This window comes from Cinclus cinclus, chromosome 4 (assembly GCF_963662255.1).
Source record: "Cinclus cinclus chromosome 4, bCinCin1.1, whole genome shotgun sequence".
Lineage (NCBI taxonomy): Eukaryota > Metazoa > Chordata > Aves > Passeriformes > Cinclidae > Cinclus > Cinclus cinclus.
Window position 1 is genome coordinate 20,608,148 of NC_085049.1, and position 23,722 is coordinate 20,631,869.

At 41.5% G+C, this 23,722-nt stretch overlaps 1 protein-coding gene across 1 annotated transcript in view; it reads left to right on the top strand.

Annotated features, from left to right (window-relative positions):
- Positions 1–224: 224 nt before the first annotated feature.
- The window catches only part of FBLN1 (fibulin 1), a 75,699-nt gene continuing 52,201 nt past the window's right edge, over positions 225–23,722 (top strand). Inside the window, exons 1-4 of the mRNA XM_062491570.1 lie at positions 225–738; positions 1,087–1,143; positions 15,202–15,301; positions 22,380–22,515. Of these exons, the coding sequence (XP_062347554.1) occupies positions 225–738; positions 1,087–1,143; positions 15,202–15,301; positions 22,380–22,515 (807 nt within the window). The remainder of the gene's footprint in view (positions 739–1,086; positions 1,144–15,201; positions 15,302–22,379; positions 22,516–23,722) is intronic.

Below are 23,722 nucleotides of genomic sequence, written 5' to 3' on the forward strand. Positions count from 1 at the left end.
GGTGACGGCTCTGTTCTGCCGAGCACTTGCAGGCTGTATAATTAAGCGGGGAGGCACTGAATTAAATCTTTGTAAAGCCCACCGAGTGGGGGGTTCCTGCAAGCCCTTTTCCAACCGGTCTCAGGCGGCTGGGATAACAGCAGCAGCAGCCGCAAGCGAAAAGGGGGAGCCCGCTGGACGCCGCAGGAGAGCCGAGACCCGCTCGGAGCGAGCGCTCCCCGCCGATGGACACCCCCGGCGGGGCCCGGCCGCTGCGGCTGCTCCTGCTCTTGGCGCTGCTGCCTCCGCTCCGGGGACAAGGTAAGTGCGGGAGCGGCTCCCAGCGCCCCGAGCCGCCCGGCTCTCCCCGGCGGGTCCCGCTGCGGGACGCGGGCTCCTGGCGCGGGGCTCCGCACCGCGTCCCCCGCGCTGCCGTGCCGGGGATGGGGCCGCGGGGCCCCCCGTGGGGCCCCCTTCTTCTCCGTGCCCCTGCACGTTCTGGGCAGGCTTTAAAGCGCCGCTGCCACGTCCAAGTGAGCAGAAAGGCGTGGTGTGCACCGGCGCCGCCGCTGCCCCCGGCGGTCCTGCTGCCCCCGGGCAGGGTCGGTACGGGGCTCCGCCGGGCGAGCGTGCCGCGGGGAAGGGCGAGTCGGTTCTCCCGGCGGACGCCGCACCCGGGATCCAGCCAGCTCGCCGGGTACCGCAGGAACCGCGACGTGCCGGGGCGGCCACCGCACGGTGCCCCTCGCCCCCAGCGAAGTGATGGGTCCGAAACCGGCGGGCAGCAGGGGTGTCAGCTCTGAGCTGCCGGAGACACAGCTACACCCGAGAAACATGGCAAACTGCGCCAGCAGTTAATTGGAATCCCAGAGGAGCGGGAGGAGTAGCGAAGCAAAGGATGCGGGCTTTTTGGAGACAAAATGTGGAGCATTTACGAGTGATACCGTGTGATGTGATTGCTTTGAAAGCAGGGATCTGGACCCAGGCCGTGACTCCCTTTCCGTATTGCACACTTTTTTCCTGATCTCTCTCTTAGTACTGTCTGAAGAGAGGATGTGGACTCGATTTAATTCATTGTAGCAATCTCATGCAAATCTTAATTTGTAGGAGATGACGATGAAAGTATTTGTCCTATGGTGATAATGAATTTATCACAGCTAACAGGTAAGTGACTTTTCCATTAGTGTAACCCCAAGGGGTCCATTGAGGTTTCATTACGCTCCAGGCAAGTACTTGGAAACACATGGTCTCTGGCCCAGGCAGACAAAAGCCAGTGAAGTAAATTGTTATTATCACAGTGTCTTGAGTCTTGGATTTTCATATAGCAGAGCACTTGTCACAGATCTCTGCCAAAATACTTGCTTTTGATAAAGAGACTGTAGTGCTCTTTTTAAAGAGGGATGGAACAAGATGGTCAGAAGAGCAGCATTCACCTCCAGAATCAAAATAGCTCCTACTTCATCTTAGACAAGAATACATTAGCAAAACTGTGGCTTTGATGTTTCATAGTGAGCAGACATAGTAATTTTAAACATTCAACATTATTGTAGAACATGGAAAATTTCCCTTTGTAATAACCTCCGTACATTTAATCTTAGTTAGTGGTAGCTTGTTAGAAAACTGGAAAGTCATTAGATCTATTACTTCAGTTTTTAAAAGTTTTTTTTAGCACAAAAATTGGCAGTAAAATGTATATCATGTTTTTATCCCCTAATTAGAATCCATACTCTAATTTGACTGAGAATTGCTATTTCTTAAGACTTAACAGTTCACTGCATAAAATTAGATTTAAATGTCTGAAAGCAGGTGAGGATCCTTGCTTTGATCAGCATTTAAAGAGTGGGCTTCGCTTGGGTGAAATAATTACTGAATAATATTGAATAATAATCTGTGTTTTGGAGGTAAATGAAGTAATTACATGGTGTGGTCATGTTGCTGAAGTCTTTGAGCCTGTGCTCCCCTGCAGGTCTGGAATAAGGGGCCTTGGAGCCAAGAGGAGTTCATAGATGCTTTAGCAATACAATTGCCAAGTTACTAGGACAGCATATTTATGAAATACAGCTTTCTTCTAAACCTGTTGCCATCAGTTTTCTTAATTGCTTTTCCTTACTAATGAATCATCAAATCATCAGTAGCTCTTAAAGTCTTCATTCTGAAGAAACTGAAGGGACTGCCTTCAGGGGAGCTGCCCAGTGCATATGAGTATAGGTATGTACATCATTCTTTGCAAGAGTAAGGATCTTAAAACCTTAGAACATTGCATAATGCAACTTTATTTTACTGTAAATATTGCATTATTTAACACATATCAACTACCATAAACTGAAGAAGATGAATTACATCACCATGGCCAGTCAGTGTATTAATAGTTCATCCTGTAGCTCTCTCTTTGGCAAATCTTGGTACTGCAGGCACAATTTTAACTCACTAAACATCTGGAAACATGTCTATTCAGGGGAAGCTTACTGTTGTAATAAAAAAAAGTTCCACTGACTTTGTGGAATGAGTTTTATTTTAAGATTATGATTTTTACATGTGCTTTTATAGCAGTACATTTATGAGAAGTATATGAGTGGAGGTAGGACACATAAAAGGCTAAATCTGTACTTTCTTGCGTGCTATCATAGGTAAAATCTGCCCCAAAAAATCACATACTACCAGTTCTAAAACATGAGTGCTACCTCTAAATTAGCTTTTAGTTGAGTTTCATTTTAAGAGGCCATTTACAGAAATAGCATTTTATTGCAATCAGGACAAGAGCAAGATGTTAAAGCTCTTTGTTTTTCATCTGTGTAATTGAAAGCAGACGTGTTAGTGAAATCCAAGAGAAACCCCCATAAACCAGCTTATCAAGTTACTGCAGTATATTTATATTGTTCTGTTAGGTTTTAGGCATTATATGAGAATAGGTCAATGCATTTTCAAGTTATTTATTTGTCGTTCTACTTTGTCCCGTTCTGCAAGTTTCGTATCAGCTTTACATGTGTTTTCAATAAATAGTTGTGCTAAGACCAACTTGTTTTACAGTACTTCTCTTACTATTTTCTGAAATGAAAGATGGGTTTTAGCCCTCTGAGACTTGACTGAAATAGTTAACTGGGACCATTAAAGATGTGCATTTGGTTTGTTGAGTTATGGATACTTCTAAAGAAGTAGGTGGTAAAATGACTTCAGTAAGCAGAGAATCTGGGTTTACTTGATGTAGTATAATATCTGTAGAGAATAAAAGGGGATGAAACAGAGAAGGTCAAGAAAGAGAGAGCTGAAATCCAAATAAAACAACTTCAGGGCACAGGCAAGAATTTTAATAGTAACATAGAGTGGGTTAGTAGGAAAGAGATAAATGAACAAAAGCTTTTGTGAAAATGTAGCAGAAAGCGATGGTTGACTGTTACAGGAAGCAAAGAAAATTAGCAAAGTTAAGAAATAACAAAGTAAGCAGGTAGTTTTATCCAAAATAGGCAGAAGCTTTTGTAAACACTCTGGAAATGTTAGGCACTTGTGTTTTTGTGTAGATTTGATGGAAGGAGATAGGCCAGGGGTGAGATTTTATTAGTTAAGTCATCACACAATTAAATTGGGAGATTGGACAGCATTATTCCAAGATAAGATGTAGAAGTGGAAGCAGAAGGTTGAGAAGATTGCAGGGTAAGAAAGAATAGAAAATTTGTCTGCAAAGAAATCCAGTGAAGGAGTTGTCAAGAGCAAGAGAGAAAATATAGGAAGAAGCTGCAACAAGCAAGAAGTCTAAAAAGTAGAGAAAAAGTCAGTACAGATGAGTGAGGAGTTCTAAGAAAAAATGGCAAAAATTACTGGCCATAATATTTTGTGAATAAAAATTAGCTTGGAAAGACTCAGAATAATGTCAAGTAAGTGGAGACAGAGTAGACAAGGACCTGTTATGATATACTGGGTGATTTATGGTGACAGTGTCCAGTGAGGGGAAAATTGTGACAGTCACCTGCATGTTTATCAGACTTGGCAAGGTTACTTGTCTTCTGGTAAGACACAGGACAGTCCAGAATAAGTTGAAAGTCATCTGTGGTCATCAGGATGCGGCATGTCTTAAGCATCTCCCATGCCTGTATTCTTCTCAAAATACCAACAAATCTTTGGCTAAGGCAGTTCATAAAGTTTCTTCTGTTCATGTTTTAAAGCAAGCAACATTTCTATTTTCCCCCAGCACTAAGGAGTATTTTGTCTCTGATTTGTAGCTGTTACAACCTATCTCAGACTTAAAAGTTTTGAAAAATTGCCTTTTGGATTTGAAGTATGTGCTGCTGTATCTCTGGAAGAAAATAAATTTCAAGGTTCTGAGGGATTTTCATTCATACTTGTTTCAGTTAATCAAATTACTGTTACATTTTCATTCAAAGAAAGCTGATGTAGTTTTGGGTACTGAGTACATAGATACAGGAAGTATATTGTTTTCTGGGTTATGGTAGCACCACAAATAAGCAATGCTGCATAAGGGCACAGTATGTTCCCCAGTAAATGGTTTGGTTTTGAGTCAAAATCTGGATTGAGACTTTAATTTTAGTAATAAAGCAATACCAGGCAATACCTTTTTTTTTCCAATGCTGAAGTGTACAGATGTAGAAATACTTTATATGGTATATTCCTGTTGGATTTCCCCCCTGGTCTCTCTGACTTGCCTCAGCTAGCTCAGGGTCAGAGAGATAGGGGATTTTTTTATCCGACATGGACAAAGGCAAAAACATATTCCAGCTTTATAGGGTGTTTCCATGGATTTATGAAGCTTTGGAAGGATGTAATGTGCAAATGGTTCTTGCAGTAGATCCATTGATACTGCCACCTTCTAGCTTTGCTCTTGTCACTGACTAAATTTCAGGTGCTGAGTACTTTTAATATAAATGCTTAGTCAGAGAATCTGGGAGAGCAAGATACTGATTTGTGGCCTGGTATAGATAATTTCAAAACGAGGAAAGTCTCATGTAAGAGTTCTAGTAAAATTTTCCCTAAAACAAGACCTTCCCTAAAACGTTGCTATGTATTTGCAGAAAAAAGGATCTGTACTTTCTTCCTGCTCTGTAAAGTCTGTGGTTCCTTCCTTACTTGAACCTTGACCGATTGTGCTATAAATTTTACACCATCTGCTTAGTGTTTCCTGACTATTCTTAAAGATGGCAATACTAGAATATCCGAATATTTCCTCACTGTCCATTTTCTTTTTATATTCAGCAATAAACATGCTGCCTACAGAGTAGATACATTTTACTTTAGCAGTATGTAAAAACATTGTTATTATTGTTAATTTTCTAGTCAGATGAAAATACAGAAGTCCCAGTGTGAAAATATTTTTCCTGCAATCATTTTACAGGAATAGCAATAGAAATAGAAATAATTTTACAGCAATAGAAATGCTGGAGCATACATGTTCGATATTCTGAGACGTGCTGCTCTGTCACATTGTCATATCCTTCTAATTTAAGTAGCTTTATTTTGGATATATACATATACTTGGACTAAATCCAAAAGCTCTTTAAGGTCTATCTAAAGACTGTCATTTACTGCAGTACATTTTGGGTCATGCCCTTTATACAAATGAACAGGACTAGCGATAGGTTAATTTTAATACCCTAAATAAAACTTTCTAATTACACAGTTTTTCATTATTTGAAATGAGAAATCAAGAGAAGATTAAAATTTGCTCTTAAATGAGAAAGCCTTATATGGCACTTTTCCTATCAGTATCCTGTGAAGTTACTTCATTATTTGCATGATTTTCTCACAGGAGGAAGAGTGGAGGGCAAAGTTGAGCATGCATTTGTCAGGCAGAGCAGTTGAAGTTTTCCAATTATGAGTCTCTTTTTGTATGTCCTTCCATGTCATCTTGGTGAGTCTGGGTTCTTTAGTTCACCTATGCCCATCAGAGCTGTGAATGGACCATTTTTTTTCATGTCCTTGTGAGTATGTAAAGCCTGGGACAGAAACTACGTGTACTAAGCTGTTTACACAATGCTGATTCAGTTGACTCCAAGTTTCTCTCAATACTTTCATATCTCCAAGAAATTTTCAGAACAGTCTTTATTTTTCTAGTCTTAATGTCTTTTGATCTTCAGCCTCCTCATGGAAGCCCAAAAAATAACCTGTCCAAAAAGATTTAAAAATTTATGTTAATTTCTTCCCAGAAAAGGCTCCTCAGGGGGCAGCAGTCTTCAGGTACACAGAAGGTTGGGTGTATAAGAGGTAGCAACAAAAGGATGAATTGAAATGAACTTTTGTAATGAACAGTGAGGTAATATATTATTTAAAAAATTCTCTTGTTGCTGAATGTATGAGATCTTGGAGCACAAGAGCACATTGCCTAGACAAGTTTGGGAATCGGCCTCACTTGATATTGTTTGAACAACTCTGCCCACAACTGACTGAATTTTATCAGGCCTCCCTGAAAGTAGAAAGACAAGATAACCTCTCGAGCCTTCTGTATCTTCATCTTTTCTGACATATACATATACATATACATATACATATACATATACATATACATATACATATACATATACATATACGATGCCTCATTCCTGCAATAGATGGAGTTGTCTTTTCTAATTTTTAGAAAGATTTTTTTTTTTTTACACCTGAGACATAATAAAAACTCTGCAGTAAAGCGTGTGCTTTCCCCACTAGGGGCATAATGGATGTTGCAGCATAGCATTGCCTCTTTCAGGCCTGTCCTCATTGCCAGCTATTGTCTTGGAAGGTTTTAAGAGCTTGTTTTATAAACTACACACAGATATCTTATAAAATGAGATTTGGCTGCATCTGAAAAATCCCCTAGCTGTGTGATGGTCATTACTGGTGCTACTAGAGTCACATTCCCCATAAATGAGTGTTCTCCAGACCTAAAAAAATTTCCAGTAAAATGTTGGCCGTTTTCAAACCAACCACAAAACACACTAACATACCAGGCATTTCCTTTAGGGTGCTGCTGCTTTAGTTACTGGGCTAAGTGGGTTTCTTCAGTGATTTCAGCTGTCCTGAAATATCACCCTCAGCTGGAAAGTAAAGGTTGAAACCCTTTAAACATGTTTAGAGATGATGTTGTATTTTTTAGCTGCATGTGAATTGCAATTGTCTATCAGCCCATAAAGCTCCAGTATGTCTCCTCACACTTTGAGGAGAGAAGCCCAGAGTCATAGATCCTCTTTGAGAGACTGGAGCAGGACAGGAAAGAGACAGCTGGTGAGGAACAAAGCCTTACATCCTACAACATATGCATTGGGGAATTTCTCTTGGCCTCTGCTGCTGGGGGTGTTAAGAGAAAGAATGTCCTGGCTCCATGTTTTATGCTTTTATTATGAAGTTTAGGCTGTCCTAGTCTTTAAGGGAGCCTGTAAGAAAAGCTGAGTGGAATGACTGAGAATATCTTACTGTCCAAAGATGACTAATGCCACAGTGTCTGTTCACTGTACCCCATCAGTGTATTGGTGAATTTGATGAACAGTCTGGAGGTGAACCAGCACTTCTCTGCAGAAAAAGAAAAGATTATTTTCACTTTGCTTCTTTCTTTTAATACAAAATGGAAGAGGGGCATCTTAATTCCAGCTCCATCCTGAAAAGATCCATCACATATATTGTCTCAGATGAAGAATAGTAGTGCTCTCCTGCATTGCTCCCTTACTTCCAGTTCAAGCTATTTGTTTCAGGGAATCATGGGGCCATATTTTCTGTTGTACATATTTCCCTTTCATGGTTTCAGGTCTCCTTCATCCTTTCCCCTACTCTGTGTGCCCAATCCCTAGTTTTACACACAATATGAAGATGCAGCAAAGCTGTATTTGTCATGTTAGTCTTATGTTGGACCTTTGAAGTCAGCTGGCTTTCCTCTTGTCTAAACATTTTTCCAGGCCTGTTCAATACTTTTAAGTGGCCAGTCAGAGTGTGTTTGCATTGCCAGAGACAGCATTTCCACAGTTCGTTGTAAGAAGAGCTAAAAAATTAAGAATACAAATCCCAGCTGCCAGCACTCTACTGATGTCCCGCTACAAACGCAGCTGACTTTGTCCACCTGGTTGCAGCCAGGTGTCATTGTGCAGGAGGAATTAATTTGGTGTAGCATATCTGGCCAAGCATGCTTTGTTTGCCCTGAATGTTGAGCAAAGGGGAGCCTTGGTCAAAGGGATGTGCAGTTGCTGTAGTTTTGTGAGAATGCAGATGTAAAGGGAGATTGGAAGACAAAGAATGTGACTCTTGAGTATTATGGCTTGCCAGTCTGTCATTCTGAGGATCAAATTCTCTAAGTAGATTTGGATTTTTTTTCTAGCTGGCATTTAGATGGATGGGCATCACTACAAAGAGAGTTTTCTGGACAGGACAAGAGAGGTTTTATCAGAAAGATACACAGTGACTGTTGAAAGTGGTTTTCTTACTGGAAACCTAACCAGTGTATGTGCCTGTTGTAATCATGAGTTCCAGAAATTCTGCTGAGGTACTGTTACTGAAACATGTTGGATTAGTGCTGACCTCTCACAGAGTCTGTTGCCTGTATCCTCATATGCTGAAAAGTGATTATCATGTTTTGTTTTTTTCACATTCCATAGTGCTGAGCCTCTTAGAGTGAAGAGAAAGATCTGCAAGATCTGCACCACATTTTGCAAACATAATCAATTCATGTGCTTAAAGGATTATAAACATCTTAATAAGAAGGTGTGATTTTGACCTCTTGGCCTCACTCAGGGGGACTCACTTCCAAATCCATACCCAGCTATAGCTGGTTATGTGGGCTGGCAAATCAAGGAGTTTGAGGGGTCACATCGTTGACTGCCCTGAAGAACAGGCAATCGTAACTGGCACTGGTGACCCCCCCTAGGCTCAGGTACCCCTTTGGTTTGGTTTTACCATCAGATTGATAACTGTTCCATGTACTGGTGGTGAGTAATGAACAGCTATCCAATCCTGGACTGTAGATAGGCCTTTCCATTAGAGGCAGCTGTGCAGAATAGCTACTGCTGTAGATTGTTACCTAAAAAAAAAAAAATCTCCCTTTTTGATCTAGCTGGAATGCTACTGCTATGAAACTTATCCAGTTCTCTTTATTTCTGCTTATCATTTGCACAAGAAACAATTCAGGGATTTTCATTCCAGGAGTCATGCTTTTGGGTAACGCTCTTCAGTTTATCTTTCTTTTGCAGAAAATACTCACTGCAGCAGCTGAATAAGCAATTGTTACATCATAGAAGTCTAAGGTTATGTAGATATTAACCTCATTTCTTGCTTTGAACTCCCACAAGTTATGGCAATCCTGTTAAAATTAACAAACTCCCTTTTTTTGAAAAAATAACCTTTGCTTGTACATATCATGTCTGTGTAAGCGTAGTTCAGAAATAGCACATGAATGTATCATGCACACATAATGTTTGAATATTTTTGGCCTTAATCATGCCCTATCTGATAGATTTTCTCCATGAAAAAATTAGAGAACTTAGCTCCAGCTCTGTTTCTGCTGTCTTCCTTCCCAAGATTCTGAAATCTCTCTTTAAAATTCAGCAAACACCAGGTATCCATTACCACAGGTATCCTTGCTGTTACCATACTAGCAGAGCTCAAATTCTTTTGGATGCCCTGCTGCACATACTTTTGTACAGGAGCAAAATAGTGATAAAGCTGCATTGGATTTTATCCAAAATAAACCTGGGATTTTCTGAACAAATCCGTTAGTATGCAGAATTACTATATCTGATGAAAATGAAATTAACATGCTCCCCTATTAACAGAGCTCTGGTTTATCATCTTATTTTTATGTCTTGTGATATCAGAAGGCTGAACCAGCATTCCTCAGTTTTACAAAATGGATCTGAGACTCTATTCTTGCATGTACAACTTTTCCTGTAGGGTTTCTCCCTCCAAATAAAAGGGCACATTTAATCTGAACACAGATGATGTCGTCAGCATTTCCCATAAGGGCTTTGTCTTTAGGATGCCTGAGATTTCTGTGGCTGATTTGCATGAAACATTGTGCACTTGGCAGAACTGTTAAAGGAGCACCGGGTTCAGTGGGGCAGTACTATTATTCCTGTTTGATCATTGTTGGCACTGCAGCTCTGAGGTGTGCTAGGATCCCACCAGTTGAAGTAAGAGACGTGTGGCTACAGTCAAGAAAAAAACCCTGTTCTTTTCAGTGAGTTTCCTTGAGATGTCACAATCCGAGTAGTTTCTACCTTCTGCTTCCCACTGCCTGATTCTTTGCCCACCCTGCAGTACTAGCTCATATTTAGGAGAGGCTCCAAAGAGGCCACAGCCTCTCCATGCTGTTGGTCCCCTGAAGAGGGTATAAGAAGGCACAAATGAGTATGAGCTTTTTACTCAAGGATTTCCAGCTGGGAGCCACATGAATGTGCACATGTGTATAGTTGAATCATCAGCAAAACTGCAGCTGGGAGATAGTAAATCTGTCCTGTTTCTAAATGCTCATTAGCAACTCTTAATGCCTGAATAGAATCACTTCTAGTGCAATCAGTTGACACCCAATATGTGAGGCACACACTTTGAGATTATGAAAGAGTAAGGATTTGCCCATGAATTACCTTTTTAAACCAAACTGCAAAGCTAAGAGAAAATGTTTTTCACTGTTTAATTGTTACGTTTTAGAAGAATGGCCTTGAGGGTGGAGTGCTTTTTTTACTGCTTGTTTTTCACTTCCCTCTATTCTCAGGAGATGTTTGGCAGGATCTTTAGAGAATTGTGATGTCACCAAAACAATGGGCCTGGACCACAGTTCTCCTTCAACAAACTGTCCGTGATCCTTCTTTGTCTGGATGCACTTCTTCAGACAAGTTGCTTAGCTTGGCCTGCTTTGAATTCTCGGGTTATTTGGTAGGAGTAGAGGTGTGTTGCCAGGGCTTGGAGAGAAGAGCTGGTGTCCAGAGCCAGGGATTGTCCTTCTGGGGAGGAACTTGGCTAAAGATTCATTTGTACAAAGCCCTGCAAAAACCTGCAGCCAGCTCTGCATTTCAGTTAAATGTGTATCATTTTTCAACACACTTAAGATTGATTGCAGACAGCAACACTAAAAATAAGGTTATTTGTAATCCTTTGTATGAAATTTGATGCATATGATGTTTGTCAGCCAGAGGGCCCCAGACAGGGTCCCTATTCCCAAAGAAGAGCTTAGACACAAATGCATGGATTTCAGGCAGAGAGTTATTGACTAGACTGGTTTAATCCAAAGCATTATAAATTACACTTAGCTTTCAGCTGGCATGGATTCTGGACACACTGAGAGACTCAAGAGAAATATTGCCTTGACTTAGTAATGACAGAATTTTTACCATTATTTTGGGTAAGACTAGAAGAATGACCTGGGTCATAGAATACTGAGAACTGTTATGAACTAACACTTAAATGTAATTCTGCTTATAAGTGTAATGATTTTCTTGCTAAAACATGTTTGGTTTACTTGATCCCATAATTCTGATTGTTGTTTACGGTAATAATACTGTAATACCGCAATATTTGTTGACAGGAACCATATCCTTTCACAGGTTTTACTTATCTATGCCTAAAATGGTCTCTTTCTCCCAGTTTCTCCTCATTTAGCAGGACTTTGATTTCCCTGGTCATACTCCTAATCTTTCTTTATGTGTTTTTCACTTTGATGTAATCTTTCCTAAGCAGGGAAAGTCAGACTTCTGTGCAATACTACAGAGCTTTGCACTGTAGAATTGATAACTGCCTCAAGAGTACTTACCTCAAAATAACTGATGCATCCTAAAATCTCACTTTTTCATTTTTGCTTTGAATTATAATCACTAGCTGCGAATATAGCTTGTTCCCTGCAAAAAAACCCCAAAAACAACAAAACAAAAAACCTGAATTATGGGAGGGAATTACCTTCGCTATGTGCTTTCAGCTGCTTTTGCCTTCCCCACGTGTGAATATCTGCCAGCTGGGCAGATACAAACTCTATCTGATGTGTGTCAAAGTAAGAGTGATCATGAACAGTTTAAATATTTCAGCTTATTTTAATAACTGCAACAAGTTAGGAGGTGGGTATGTAGTCAGATGGAAGGCTCCTATATCAGGAGCACCTGAGAATGATGGCTTTGTAACTGCTGTAGGCAGAGGAGACAGATGCTTGTCCTTACAAAACTCTGCAGAAAGTAATTTGTGAAGATGTAGTCTTGTATATAATGTAGCTGCCTATTGGAACATGTTCATTTCAGATGTGCTTGGACCAAAACTAAGGATGAGACAATCATGTGTGCTCCCTGTTCTGCCACCAGCTTGATCGGTAATTTGGGCGAGTAATTTCATCCTTCTGTACTTCATCTTCTCCATAAAAAGCAAGTACATGAGATTAGCCTTCTTCTGTACAACAAACAGGTGGAAGGGTCTGATTTCTTCTCATCAAGTAATCAGTCACGGGATCATTTAGGTTGGAAGGGACTTCTTGAAATCCTCCAGAGTTCAGGCACTCTCACAGTAAGGGGGTGTTGTCTTGTGTTCAGATGGAGTTTCATATGACATAACTTGTGTCAAGTGTCTCTTATAAGTGAACACTGTGAAGAGGAGTCTGGCTCCCTCTTCATCCTTTCTTCTCGCGTATTTATAAAAAACCATCAAATCTCCCCCTAAGCCTTCTGTTCTCTGGACTGAACAGTCCCAGCTCTTGTCTCTCCTCATATGAAAGACACTCCAGTGCATAGATCATCTTGGAGGTCCTGCACTGGACTTAGTACAGAAGTTCATGCCTACCTTAAACTGGGGAGTCCAGGACTGGACACAGCCCTTCAGATGTGGTTTCATCACAGCTCTGCAGAGGGGAAGGATCACATCTCTCCGTGTGCTGCCCATGTTCTATCTAATGAAGTCTAAGATGGTGGGGGCCTCTATTGCTGGGAAAGTGAATTGCTGGCTTGCAGTTAGGTTGGAGTCCACCAGGACACCAAGGTCCTTCTCTGCAGAGCTGTTTTACAGCTGGCAGGTCCTCAGTGTGCACTGCTGCATAGGCGTTATTCCCCAGAAGCAGGAGTTTGCATTTCTCTTTGCAGAGCTTCCTGTGGGTCCATTACTCCAGCCTGTTGAGGTTCCTCTGGGTGGCAGCATGACCCTCTGGTGCATCAGCCACTCCTGCCAGATTTCTATGATCTGTGACCTGGTGGAGGGTGCATTGCTTCCCCATGGCCACCTCACTGTCTGCTTACCTCAGGGGTCCAGTGTAGGCTTGCCTGTAATGATCTTACAGGAGGCGGTGCTGGAAGCCTCACAGATGTCATGGGAAACAACATCAGCTCCCTCATCTGCTAAACTAGCCACTTCCTTCTCAAAGGCTTTGGGATTATTAACTAATCATATGCTTAATCATCATGCTTAATGCATTATATACGCTTCATAAATCCAGGCTGACTTCTGCCAGTCACATTCTTGTCCTTTATGTGTTTGGACATTGTTTCCAGAAGGATTTACTTCATCACCTTCCCAGAGAATGAGAATAGTGTGTCAAATGGGCAAAAAGACAATGGCCTCCTGATCTGTATCAAAAATGGTTTGACCAGCAGGGCCAAGGCAGTGAATTTTCCCCCTGGACTTGGTGCTGGGAGAGGCCACACCTTGAGTCCTGTGTCTGGTTCTGGGCCCCTCACTACAAGAAAGACATTGAGGGGTTGGAGCATGTCCAGAGAAGGGAATGGAGCTCGGGAAGGTTCTAGGAGCATCAGGAGCAGCTGAGGGAGCTGTGGAGGCTCAGCCTGGAGAAAAGGAGACTCAAGGGGAACCTTCTGTCTTTCTGCAGCTCTCTGACAGGAGGGTGCAGCCAGGTGGGGTTTGGGCTCTGCTTTCAGGGAACAAGGGACAGCACAAGGCTAAGTGGCTTCACGTTGTTCCAGGGGTTGTTCAGGTTGGACATCAGGAGCAATTTCTTAACTGAAAAGTTGCTCAGGCATTGTCAAGGATGGCTCAGGGAGGTGGTGGAGTCCCCCTTCCTGGAGGCGTTCAAGGAATGACTGGACGTGGCTCTCAGTGCTCTGATCTGGGTGGCATGGTGGGGATCAGTCACAGGCTGGACTTTACCTCAGAGGTCTTTTTCAGCCTGAGTGATTCCATGATTCTATAAGAGGTTGACCAGCTTGTAGTTTCCCAGGTCTTCTCTCTTGTCCTTCTTGAAGTCAGGGAGAAACTTATTCTCTTTCACCGTTCAGGAACTCCTTTCATTCACCATGAGCTCCAAGATCACGTATGTAGCCTGGCAGCATCATCATCCGGCTCCCTCAACACTCATGGGTGAAACTTGTCAGGGCCATCAGTCAAAAAACTTGGGAAACAGAGAGAAATCATTAGAAACCTGTCCCTCTGGATAACCAGATAGAGTTTTTACATAGTTTGCATATTTGTTAACACAAGGAGCTGTTCAGTATTCAGACTACAAGGTAATTAATAGAAAATGTGACTCCTGTTTTATTCCAAGTTCTGATAAACCTGCTGTGCAGTGAACTTTTGCACTTGGAATATGAAGCAAACTGTAGCGCTTTTCAGTTCATTAACTGTATTCAGTTTTATTGAATTAGAAGCTTGCAAAAATATACTCTACACAAATAATTGTCTTCAGCGTGGTTTTCCCCTTAGTCTCAGTGTTGGTGTAAGTTGGTAACAGGATTAATTTTTCTTTCATATGTTAAGTGATCAAAATACCATGTCCCTTTTTGTTCCTTTCTGCAGTACTTTTGCATTTACAGACGTACTTCTGAATAAAAAGTTGAAAACAGATTAACTGGATAATTATCTCAGGAAAAAAATAGTTCTGCAAATTTTCTTGTAATGAGATTTACCTGTTTTTCATATCAGGTATTTGATTTATCCTCTATTCTTCAGAATTTTAAAAGGTTGTTTTTTGCTACTATGGCTTTTGATAATAAAGGAGTGCAATCCCAAAGATCCTTTTATTTGGCAGGAATATCTGAACTGGTTTTGGCCAGCGTATCAGTCTCTAGGCTATGTCTTTGTATTTTGGAAGATTAGGAGAAAATGCAGTTTGCTTCACCAAGGAAGAAAAACCTCAAGCACTGGGATTTCTTGCAAGGTCCTGACAGGTGCTTTGTTTGGCCATGGCTACTTTTTATGTGGGTGCCCTGTTGTGTGTAAGTCAGGGAGGGAAAAACTGATTTGCTTGTTTTTGGTTGGGTTTTTTTAATTGGCAGATGCAATACCATTTATTAAGGTTGTATTAAATATATTGTGTTTTTCTCTCTTTCCTCATTTCTGCAGATCTGTCAGTGGAAGAATGCTGTGACAAGGGTGTTGAATGGGCAAATAAAAACAGAATATGTGCTTCTCTGCCATTAATATCCGAGTCTAGAGAATGCAGGTACATAGTTACATACTATATATTAAAACACAGTTTATACTCTGATGTGATACCATAGGAATGGCAGGTATTAAAGCCAACTTAAAAGATGAAGTTCCCAACTCTTATATCCCAGCTTTTCAACTCCATGTGTAGCCCTGGGGAGTACCTCCTGAGTATCTTCTTTTCATCCATCAAATTATTTTAATTTTTGCTGTCAGTCTAGCATAGATTCACCCAGCCCTAACACGTGTTCAAACCAGGACATGTCTCTTAGAGGCTTTCCCACTGTGCTCTGCTTGTGGGGCTTGGGCTCTGCCTGCATCAGGACATCTCAGTGTGGCCTCACTGTCACCAAGCTGGTTGTGGATCTGGACACATTTCTGGGCAAGCTTTTAGAAAGAAATACAGTAGATCCTGCACATGACTAATCTAGGGTTTGAGTAAGTCAATATGGGTGTATGTGTGTGAGACAGCCTTCTGTGGTGCTACACAGGTATTTGTCCTGCCATCCTATTATCACAGAATATTCTGGGCTGGAAGGGACCCACAAGGATCATCAAGTCCAACTCTGAATGGCCCATAGGGGATCAACCCCACGGCCTTGGCAGTATGAGCACCTTGCTCCAACCAACTCCTCCTCTTGGGGTCACTGTATTCTATACAAATATTTCTAGAAAAAATAGGCAGGACAGATGCTAGAGGAAAATCCAACTTGTAATAACAATATTGAGGAAGTGGAATGCACACAACACATTTCATCTCTTGACAACTGGGAAACTTAGATTTGTTATAAATGTCTCACTTTAGCTTTCAGCTCCCCCACAGAGCGATTCAAGGAGATTCCTAGTTACTCCAGCTTTTAGGAAAGGAGCCTACAAGAAAGGTGGAGAGAGACAATTCACAAGGGCTTCACACTGACAGAGAGTAGGTTTAGATTAGATGTTAGGAAGAAATTTTCCCTGTGAGGGTGTTGAGATAGTGGCACAGGTTGCCCAGAGATGATGTGGTTGTCCCATCCCTGGAAGTGTCCAAGGCCAGGCTGGATGGAGCTCTGAGCAACCTGGGATGGTGGAAGGTGTCCCTGCCCATGGTAGGGTGGGTGGATGAGATTAGCTTTAAGGTCCCTTCCAACCCGAACCATTCCTTGTTTCTATGATTCTGTGAAAGTATTTGACTGCAGAAAATAGAACCCTTCAGTTAGTATACAGATTTCTTAATTCCACCAAGAATTGATAGGATATTTGTTTGGTAATCTACTAAATGAAAATAATGAAGGCAAATGTTTAATTAAGATTTTGATTCTACTTTATCTCTTATGTTATTGTGGCATTTGTACTTTTTATGTCAATGATAGTTGCATTATTTTTGCTGTTACATGCATTTGTTACATTTAATTGGTGGAGCCAACAACTGGTAGTTCAAGAGGCAGCTTCACAGAGAAATTTATGTTTAAAACACTTTACTTTGCTCCCCTCTAATCAGATGGATTGCAGTGATTTAACCTCAGTAATTGTAGAAGTGGTGGGTTGATCTTTATTACAGAAAAAATGTGTCTTCCAGGGAAGTCTATCCGTATTTTCTGACTTTAGCATTTATACTGGCATCGAAAGCAGTCTCTTACACAGAAGAATTGACAGATAGGAAATAAATGCCAATTTAGGAAATACTTGAAGACTCGTAAGAATTGCAGACAAAACAGAGGCAGGAAAAACAGGAAACTAGATTTGAGTATCTTGATGATTTAATCATAATTTGATTTAATGTGAGTTGAAATTCTGCTGTAAATAATTTATTCTTCAAAAGATTGTCATTTTAGAGACTCACTAGGACTTCATAGGAACTGGAACATAAAGCTCACCAATGATTCATTCAGCTTTTGTGCATAACTGAGTTGTAGTTAAGAAAACTATACTAGTAAAATAAAAGGCACGTATTCTGTGAGAGGTATGAGCACTTCTTGGCAAAACCCTTAGTTGAAATACTCAGTTCAGTTGCATTTATTCATGACTGCAGGCTCCCCCTGAAGCTTGGTTTCACTCTAAAAATGACTAAGTAAAATTGGCACCTTGGAGCACTTCTTTATCATCAATATTATTTTATTCCAATTATGATCACAAACTGGCATATCTGTGAGAGGTACAGAAGAATTACTTTAGGATGCCATTTCAGACACAAAGGTCAAATTCAACTCCTAACTGCTGTTCTAATTGGAGCCAGAATGAGCACTGAGGGAGCACGATTCTTTTTGCAGGCACGTGAGGGTAATGCCACTGATGTTCTATATTTATTCCTGCTGAACAAAGACAGGAATAGACCTGAGTTCATTGTCCTTGCTGAGGTCTAGGCAGGTGAGAATAGAGGATTGAAAAATAGGATGCCTTATTGGTCACAGATTTTCAAAATAACTTGGTTCCTACTTAGACTCCTGCATGAAGTGGGAGCTGCTGGGGGCCACATGTCAGCATTCCTGTGGTTGTATAAACCCCAGCTGGGATCCCTTCACCATCTAGTGCAGTGTAGTGTTGACCACCTGACTTGAGTGCTCTAGAGAAGTGGTGGGGTAGAAAGCCATATCCATTGATGCCTGGGGAAGTTGTTTGCCCTGAGTATTTCAGCTTCAGTTTGCAAGATTAGCAGGTGAATGCAACAGGTGAATACAAGGGAAAACACATTCTGAAGTGAGCAGGTTTGATAAAGTTCCTGAAATAAAAGGGATTTTTTTGCAGTTGCTGTGCAGAAACTGTGCAACACAGGAGAGAACAGATGTGAGTGCTTTCCCCAGTATGCTTTACAAGAATTTCCATGCTGGTTTTGAATCATCTGTTTAGAACAGTGACAGAATAACTTAGTGGTGTCTCAGATTCAGTCCCTCCCTCAAAGGAAGCCCATCACTAGAGTCTGGTGTTTGTGTGAGGAACCAAGTGCCTTACTAAGTTAGAATTGCCTCCTCTTAGCCATTTCCCAGTCATTTAAAATACATCCATAGTAATCATAGAATCATGGAATGGTTTGGGTTGGAAGGGATCTTAGAGATCATCCAGTTTTCCACCCTCCTGCCATGGGCAGGGATGCCCTCCACTATCCTGGGTTGCTCCAAGCCCCATCCAACCTGGCCTTGGACACTGCCAGGGATAGGGCAGCCACAGCTTCTCTGGGCAGCCTGTGCCACTATCTCAACACCCCCATAAATTTCTTCCATAGTAAAGAAAGAAGAGGTATCCAGGCCTGGCATTCTCATATCTGCCATGCATCCCAGAAGCAAGGTGGCAGTTCTGGGTTCCAGCATATTTGTAGTATTCTTCTCCCAAAGTCCCTTGTGGTTCCTGAGGGATTTGCCAGCAGTCTCAGCGTCACTTACTGAGTGTGGTGTGGTTCAAACTACAGACATACTTACTTTTTGTCCTACATAAGGTGAGTCAGACCCCGTGTCAAGTTCACGAATTCCAAAGGTCCCTCTGGCTGCTCTTAACTCCGTTTTGTTTAAGCTGAAACAAGGCTCTGGGCCCCATGTCTGCAATCTCTGCCTGTGGTTTCTTGCCCCACTCGTGATTTTATCTCATTGCATTATCTCTCTGGACAATGTCAGTGTTTATCGCTGTGTCTTAGTAAATACAAGTGTAGGACTTTAATGAGTAGTATCTCTGGCTGTCATCACAGTGGGTCTTTTCCCATTCATTCATTTTCTTGTGGTGTGGTTAAACTCACAACAGCTGGAAAGAGCTGCCATTTAATTTTGGAACTCGACCTGTCCAATAAGTCTTCTTCCTTTCTAACTGGAGAGTTTCCCCTGCGCAGAGCTCTTAGAAAGTGAACTTAATTCCCATGCCAGAAACGTTCTATCTCTGTATGGTATTTGCATGCTTTTAACGATGTGTAGCCTTTCTGGAATTACATCAGGAATAACATTATTCATTAGTGTTGCAAGAATGCAGACTGAAGAATCTAAGGCTGGAAGACCTAGCTTGTTTTTGCAAAATCATTCTTTTTAATTTTGATATTTTGTCCAAGACTTTCCACTGTACACATGGATAGCACTAGCATAGCTTAAGCATCTACTTAAAGAAAGTAGAATGAGAGAGACAAAGGGTAATAAAAGCAGATTGACAAGACATTGTTTTCAGCAAAAAGTTAAATTTTAATGCTTTTAGGAAAAGAAGTGAAATAAAAAATAGGTGGTTGTGAAATCTGTGCTGGTTTAAGAGTGCATCCTCTAGACCAGAGAATAATAAATGTGAAAAATATTGTGGACATAAGTGGGTGTGTGGATTTTTGTTTGGAAATCAATTCAATTAACTCAATTCAATTAATGAAAATCAGCCACATGGGTTAGATTTTTAACAGAAAGGAAAAGTGAGAATATAAAACAGTATTTCATTACTTGATACATTATCAAATTATGTAGTAGTGAAATAACTTTTAGATCAACATCTAAAACAACAAATAAGGATTTTTAAAATGTCTTGGTGATTTTTGTTCACTTGTGAGCCATGAATAAAAGTCATCCTTCAGAAATGCATTATTTTACCTGAAATATCCTGAATGAATATCAGTTATGAGGCCTCATGCTCCTAAAGATTCAGTATTTAGTGTTATACAGTGTTTGCCATATTGTGAATACCTGCTTATTTTCAGAAAAATTCTACTGCTCTTTTTTAACTGAAAGTCAGAATAAGGCAGATAAAGAAAAAAAAAAAAACCCAGCTTTTGGCTTTTTAAAGTATTACTCCTAATTAAAGAAACACCAGACCTATAGAAAGGTACTACTTTCTCTATTTTTAGAGACCAATATTGTAATGGTCCACAGACTGTTAGTGGTACACCTGGAAGGTTTTACACCAAGAGACAAATCTAAATGTTAGCCAGGAAAGACAGCTCCTTCACCTTGCTGGGGAGTGGAAAGGGAGCATGCATTAGCTGAGGCTGTGAGCCTTGTGACTTAGGAAACACAAGGAGAGACACTGCTCATCTCAGACTCCCTGGAGCCTCCCAAGCTGGTTGTGGTGAGTGCAGAGGGAAAAGGAGGATCAACACTGTGCAGGTATTCCTGGCACTTTTCTCTGCCCTCTTCCAAGGGCTCCTGCCTCTGTTACTGCCATACTAGCATTTAGAGTCTCAAGCAATATTTGCTACCTGTGCAACTTGGCTGTAGGATTTGGGCAATGAAGTGTGATTCTATTATTGTTGTCGTTGTTCTCAAAATGAACAAATGGTATTTTAATCTAGTATCCAATTGATGTTCAATTCCTTCTTACAGTTGGGGTGGACCACATGACTTATGAATGCAGCTGTGGGAAACATTTTAAGAAGCTTTCTTGTTTTGGTTGAAATCGCCTGTTTTTCAGCGATTTCAAAGAGTTGGCTTGTGTTTGAAAAAAAACAAGGAAACACCAGGAATCAAACAGATCTACTGAAAGACTGCTGTTGTGTGTTTATTTGTTTTCTTGTCTGTGGCTAATATATCTAGCTCCTCAAGAGAATCTGAAGGGGTAAAGAGGCTGGAAAGTCTCAGCTCCCACACTCTTGGGCTTGGAGCTCAGTTTTTAGAGGTTTCCAAAGCCCTGAAAGTCAGACCACCCCAGAGCTGGGCAAGGAATGGAAATTCTGCTTCAGAGGGAATTTCAGCAACAGAAAAGCTACATATTCTTCCAAACTGGAACTAAATCAGATATCAAAACCTTCAAATACCCTGCCAAATAAAGTTATTGTCCTGGGTTTAACTTCTTGCTATGATTTTAGAGTCTGTTTTTTAGTAACTTGTTAATGAATTTATCCTGGATTTTGTTCCTATGTGTTGAAATATCACGGCTGTTTTTGTCCGAGTGAGAACTGCACAGTCAGACCATTACTACTCACAGAACTGTAGAATTCTAGAGTGGCTTGGGTTGGAAGCGACCCATGTAAAATCTTATTAATAGTAATTGGAATCTTCAGGAATGTATCTGGACAGCCTGGCCTCACCCACATGCATATAGATGTACAATCTGAGCCCAGTACCCACATGTCCCCTGCTTTTAGTTGCCTGGCCTTAGAGCTGAGGGAGTCCTTAATACTGCCTGGCAGCTGGAAGGTCATCCTATGGTCCTGGAGAGCAGGAAAGCTCCTCCAGAGGGGATGCATGCTAAACCACTGATCTCAGGTGATGGTGGGAGAAGCCTGTAGTTCAGCAGTTCTGTTAACCCACTCCTCTTCCTGATCTTATCAAAGTTTCCAGCAGTGGAATAGAGGATTTTTAGGAGTACAGGATATTTTTTCTCAGTTTCCTAGTGTCTGTAGCAAAAAGTAGTGGTGGAAGAGCTTTACTGACAAAACTACCCAGCAAAGCAGAGTTACACATAAAAGTAGAGTGGAGAAAAGTCTTTGCTGATTTGTATTTGTGTGACAGTAGCAACTGGACTGGAGGAGTTTAGAACCTCCTCTTGCAGACTGTCTTTCCAGTTTTTTCACTGATGTTGAGATAAAACAGAATGACTTAATGAGCAGTGTAACAAAACTAAGGTTCTTGCACAATTTTATCCTGTCTCCTCTCCACATCTCCCTGCCCTGTCATATTTATCTTGCCCTTGTCTTGCCCTTGCTTGCAGTACATTCTGCTGTTTCTCACTGTGACCTCCCCTGGTATCTTCATTTCTCTCCATTATCTCCAGGTGTCCCACAGAACAGTGCTCTGATCTTCCTTCCGCGTGCCATACTTGTTGATTTGGGGCAGCAGGTGTGTGGGTAGACTGGGATTTCAGGCTCTCACAAGATCCAGGGCCTGACTTTTCCCTTCCATCAGTCTCCTCAGCCACCAGCTGTCACAAAACATGCCAGAATGCAGCCCTGAAAACCCTGAGCCCTGAGGCAGGTGTGGTTGAAGTTACCCATTTGTTAAAAAAAGTTGTTAGGACAGACTGCAAGGTAAATCAGCAATGAAATCGTGTTAAACATGTCACACAGACGCTCTGCCTCCTGCCAGAGAATATCTTTATGTTGTTAACAGTGCTCCCACAGAGACCCCTTTCACATAACTAGTACGAGTACTAATTGCCAGATCTTGCATCATCTGTTCTTGAGCCACATGTGACATTGTTGTCCCCTTTCTTCTCGCTGTTGGCAGCATGACCCAGGTGCAGTGCTGCCGCAGCCAGCTGGAGAAGCAGTCCTGTTCTGATGGGGTTGAATTTGCCAACGTGCGTGACGAGTGTGACTCGCACATTGCCAAAAATTCCACCTGTGAAGCCGAATACTTCAAGGTAAGACAACAGAGCTATTCCTTTTGTCTCCCAAGAAGTGGAATTGAGGTTATGTAGGGTTGACCCCAAAGGTCATAAGACTTGGTTTGCTGCACATGAATGTTTTTTTCCTGCCTGTACCTCATGTCTCTGCTAAGGTTTTTTGCTTTGTTCTTCTCTTTGAGAAATGGAGCCTTGTTCAACAGAGCAGACTGTCACATTGCATTTTAGCTGAGATAGAGGGGAGAATGCAAAAGGGTAGAAAATCTTTTAATGGGTAATTGGCCAGGAAGCTACTTTTGCAGGAAAAAAGGCCATCAGTGCTGTAGTGACAGACGGGTAAGAAACTCAGACACATTTCAGACTTCAGCTTTTGCTAAAGCATCATGGCCTAAGGTAAGACTCACTGGTTTTCAATATTGGTGGTCCAAAAGGGTAGGACTGAAGTTAATCTTCTCAGGGTACTTATAATTCCAGCTTGTGTAAGTGTTCTAAGTTAACATGACATTGATTTACAGCTGGGTGGAGAGATCTGTAAGCCTGTGATACCAGCATTTGATATCAGAATAAAAATGCCTGTTGTTGACATCTGCAATTAGTCTGTGCCCTGCCCTCCACCTGTACTACTGTCTTTGTCTCTCACTGCCTGGAAGGGAGCATAGTCATACCTTTCTTCAGGTATTTTTGGAAGAAAGTTCTACCAGTAAGATCATGACCTTGACCATGAACCAGTCGTGAACAGCTTTGGTCCTGTTACGGATTTCTTTCCATGGTGATGAGAACAGATGAGAGTGATTTTAGTTCTTCCCACTGCTTTAAGATGCCAAATAGTTCATTCAGTTAAAATTTAAAAATCCACTGTGCAGAGGATGGCAGACAGTGTCTGACTGACAAATTTCATATTCTAGAAAATGCTGGTTTGATCTGCTCCTGGGATGTCACTGATTCCAGGGCTGGGAAGCAATCCAGGGTCTCACTGGAAGCAGAAGAAAGGGGACACATGCTAATGAGGCTGATACTGTTGGGTTCTCCTGAGTCTGTCCACATGTGCTGTATTACCTTGTCCCATGGTGGAATGTGTCTCCCAGAGGGGCCATGCATCACTTGTTGATGATGTCCAGGGAATGCCCTGGTCTTGGCACAGGAATTCCTGTGGGCAGCCTTTGCTGCTGGGAAGCAGGTCCTCCTCAATCTGAATGTGACACAAAATATTTCACCCTCTGTGTCA